Raw genomic sequence first — 3,987 nt, forward strand, 5'->3', positions numbered from 1 at the left:
GTTTTTTCAATTGCTTTTTTCATTTATATTTAATATTTGTTTTGGAAAATGAAAAAAAAAATTAATACATTTTTTTTTTAAATATTTATAAATGAAGAAAGGAATCGAAAAAACACAAGTCACCAGAACCAAGGACAGATGTTTTTGATGAATCTAACATGTTAAAAATGGAGTTTGAAGTTACAATGGGTTTGTATAGGAAGGGGGGCGTGTCTGATAAAATGAATATCAAATATCTAAATACTGAATCAAGCAACTTAAAAACTGCCTGGGGTGCTCACAAAAGCCTGAGTAGACGATAAAATTACCCCAAATTGTTTTGAAAGTGAAATATCCCTATCCCTAAAATAATCAAACAAATCTAACTCTCAAAAGCACTCTTTTCCAGTGTACTCTATTGACAGAGTACTGGTAAGTAGCTGAGAAAAGTGCAGCCTCCTGTAATATAAGCTCACAGTTGAACTTGGACTGGAGGAATTCTACTCCAAGCTGCTTTTCTCATATTTGGCCACAAGATGTCACCACTCCCCACTCAAAGCTAAATGCAAGCTTCAAGCTGTTAAACTGAGCATGACATTTTATTCTCCCAGACAAGATTTGCTATTTTATTTTTGTTTTACTGCTTCGCATATCGTTGCTGTCGGATGTAAAACTCTCCAAAACTGTTACTTTTTAGGATTCAAATAAAAAAATAGCAAAAACACCAGATGTTTTTGCAACTTTTGTGTGACACTGTAGTATGAGGAAGTAGGGCATTAGTTTACCTCAAAAAGTTAAAATATGGAGATAAGAGGTTTCTGCCCGACAGCAACGATGTTCCCTCTCATTGTTGTAACACTTTGTGACAGTGGAACTGACCAAGCAGCATTACCTAACATTTTGCTCTCACACCGTGACACGGAGCTGGTCTTGTACGACACCACTGGCTGTTATTCCTATTTACAATGAATAAAATGCATTTTAATTCATCACCCAAGCTGAAATAAACGATGACACGTGCGTCCATTACAGTCCATTAAAGGAGGAGTTCACCCAAAAAATGACTTATTTTCTATCAATTGCACACCCCATGAAGCCTTGAATCCATGGATTCTTTTTTGTTTTTGTCGCATTCCTAAGCTAATAATTTGATTCCCGTCTCCTACCAGCTAATGTATCCGGTAGGAGACACAAAGTAGATTCTTTGTGTCTCCTAGTGGAAATACACCTGGTCATCAAATTCTTGGCTTAGGAATGCCACAAAACAAAAATTAATCCATGAATTCAAGGCTTCATGGGGTGTGCAATTGATAGAAAATAAGTCATTTTTTGGGTGAACTCCTCCTTCAAGCATTACAGTCAGTGGTTTTCGTGCCGACGCCCTTCTCTAGAAATGAGGAAAAACGACGATTAATTCTGATTAATCTTCCTTTATGCTGACCAGCGTCTTTCACCTATCTCACCAAAAACCTTTCCGGGTAGACAACTACAACTGAACATACTGTACCGTTGGTTCTCAAAGTGGGGTCCGGGGGACCCCCAGGGGTCCTTGGCAGTGGTACCAGGGGGTCCCCAGCAAAATTAGTTAAAATAGCATCACAATCATTTTAACCACTTTAGCCATATTTTATAATTTGGCTATTCAAAAATAGCAGATCTACAAGCTCATACTGTAGCACAATTTTTTTTAAATCCCTGGCACAAAAATTTTGTAGATGGGGGGTCCGCAGCCAAATACATATCATTTTGAGGGTCCTTGACACACAAGTTTGAGAGCCACTGATATATATACTGTATATATTGGGATATTCTAACTGTGTGTGTGTGTGTGTGTGTGTGTGTGTGTGTGCGTGTGCGTGTGCGTGTGCGTGTGCGTGTGCGTGTGCAGGTCGCAGGGGTGACTTCCCCGACACTTCTTCTCCAGGACAGCCAGGTCGATCGGGGGCCAGAGGACCTCCAGGGAACAATGGCTTCCAAGGATTCAAAGGTACCACAGTCACACACATCATCTCCTCATGGATGCTCATTCATTCATTCATTCACTCATTGGCAAACCTAGCGTCTCCCTATTATGGAAAATCGCATAAAAAAACAGGTTGGATAGTTTGTAACGAAAACAGGAGGAGCCCTGTGGGACTCCTTTCAACTATGTATATATAGTGGTTAATTCAACTTTATGCTCTGCTCTGTGCGCACTGACCTCTCCTCTCCTCTCCTCTCCTCTCCTCTCCTCTCCTCTCCTCTCTCCTCTCTCCTCTCCTCTCCTCTCCTCTCCTCTCCTCTCCTCTCCTCTCCTCTCCTCTCCTCTCCTCTCCTCTCCTCTCCTCTCCTCTCCTCTCCCCTCCCCTCCTCTCCTCTCCTCTCCTCTCCTCTCCTCTCCTCTCCTCTCCTCTCCCCTCCCCTCCCCTCCCCTCTCCTCTCCTCTCCTCTCCTCTCCTCTCCTCTCCTCTCCTCTCCTCTCCTCTCCCCTCCCCTCCCCTCCCCTCCCCTCCCCTCTCCTCTCCTCTCCCCTCCCCTCCCCTCCCCTTCCTCTCCTCTCCTCTCCTCTCCTCTCCTCTCCTCTCCTCTCCTCTCCTCTCCTCTCCTCTCCTCTTCCATCCTTCCATCCCTCGTTCTCCAGGAGAGATAGGTGACTGTGACTGTCAGGGTGGTGGAGGCAGAGGGGGGCAGGGAGCACAAGGACGCGCTGGGGCCAACGGGGCCCCTGGTGGTTTTGGAAGGAAGGGTGAGGCCGGGGACCAGGGTACACCAGGCTATGGAGGTCCGGGAAATGCTGTAAGTAAATCAATCGTTGAATTAACTTGATAATTAATGTATTATCGTCCAAACTCGTCGTTGGCAGGCTGGGACTTTTCGGCGAGGAAACTCGTCCATGGCAGGCAAAGAGTTAACAGTGTTTACTGTACAACTATTCCTATGAGAAATTAAAGGGTCATGAAATTCACAGAATGTCAGAAGAGTCAAAACATGGCAGGCTAGTGCACCCAATTTTCACCCAATAATGGGTGAATTAGATAGAGGTGTGCCACTGGTCAATGCTTGCACATTGACACAGATACATCTATAACACACACCCATAATAACCACATGAACTCTAGCATTCTTACTCTGGGGGGCGAACATTCTGTGAAAATAGCCGATCTACAAGCTAGAAGCGAACCCAGTATTAGAGCCCTTAGGATCCCAGTCAACAAAGTACATCCGGTTTAAGTGGTTAATTTTAATTAGCTGCTGCTCAGCAGCTGCGTTGCTTACATCACAGTGTACTATGAGGTCACCCTGCCATGTTTTACCCTACTGTGGTTTTTAACTGAACCAGACTTAACCCATTAAGACCTGAGGCGATTCTTTAAAAAAATCTAAATCATAACAGTTTTTGGAAAAAAAATCTAAAATAGCAGATATACAAGCACTCGGTTCTGCACTATAAGCTTGTAGATCTGCTATTTTTGAATAGCCAAAGAAATCTAAAGTGACACTGATGCGTTCCAGGTCTTAAACTCTGCTTGGTTTCTAATGCACATTTCTCTCATGTCGTCACGTAATCGTCCCTTATTCCTCAGGGCCGTCCTGGTGTGAGAGGATTCGATGGGCGTAAAGGAGAGAAGGGCGCGTCCTTCTATCCCACGTTCACTTCGGGGGGCAAGGGAGATTTGGGATCTCAGGGCCCCAGAGGACCCCCTGGTGACAGCGGACAGCCTGGCAGAGACGGAGCATCTGGCTTCCCAGGAACCCCTGGTGCTCCTGTGAGTGGTCCGAACACACGGACATGTGCTATTTTCAAAAAGCCAACGTTTAAACAGGGCTCAAGTGGTTAATCTATGTTTTGTAATAAAAATGGAAATCTACCAATTAACTGGTAACTAAAGTTTTCAAATAAATGTAGTGGAGTAAAAGTACAATATTTGGATCCAAGATGTAGTGGAGTAGAAGTAAAAGTATTGGAAATACTCAAGTAAAGTATAAATACCTAAAAAGATTACTTAAAGTAAATGTTAGGGGTGTGCC

The 3,987-nt window shown here is 43.8% G+C and overlaps 1 protein-coding gene across 1 annotated transcript in view; it reads left to right on the top strand.

Moving 5' to 3' along the window:
- Window positions 1-3,987, top strand: part of col4a6 (collagen, type IV, alpha 6) — a 180,508-nt gene that overhangs the window by 145,665 nt on the left and 30,856 nt on the right. The window contains exons 21-23 of the mRNA XM_080450966.1: window positions 1,868-1,966; window positions 2,600-2,754; window positions 3,543-3,732. Of these exons, the coding sequence (XP_080307092.1) occupies window positions 1,868-1,966; window positions 2,600-2,754; window positions 3,543-3,732 (444 nt within the window). The remainder of the gene's footprint in view (window positions 1-1,867; window positions 1,967-2,599; window positions 2,755-3,542; window positions 3,733-3,987) is intronic.

Source organism: Gymnoscopelus braueri (assembly GCF_963280865.1).
Source record: "Gymnoscopelus braueri genome assembly, chromosome: 15".
NCBI classification, from domain to species: domain Eukaryota; kingdom Metazoa; phylum Chordata; class Actinopteri; order Myctophiformes; family Myctophidae; genus Gymnoscopelus; species Gymnoscopelus braueri.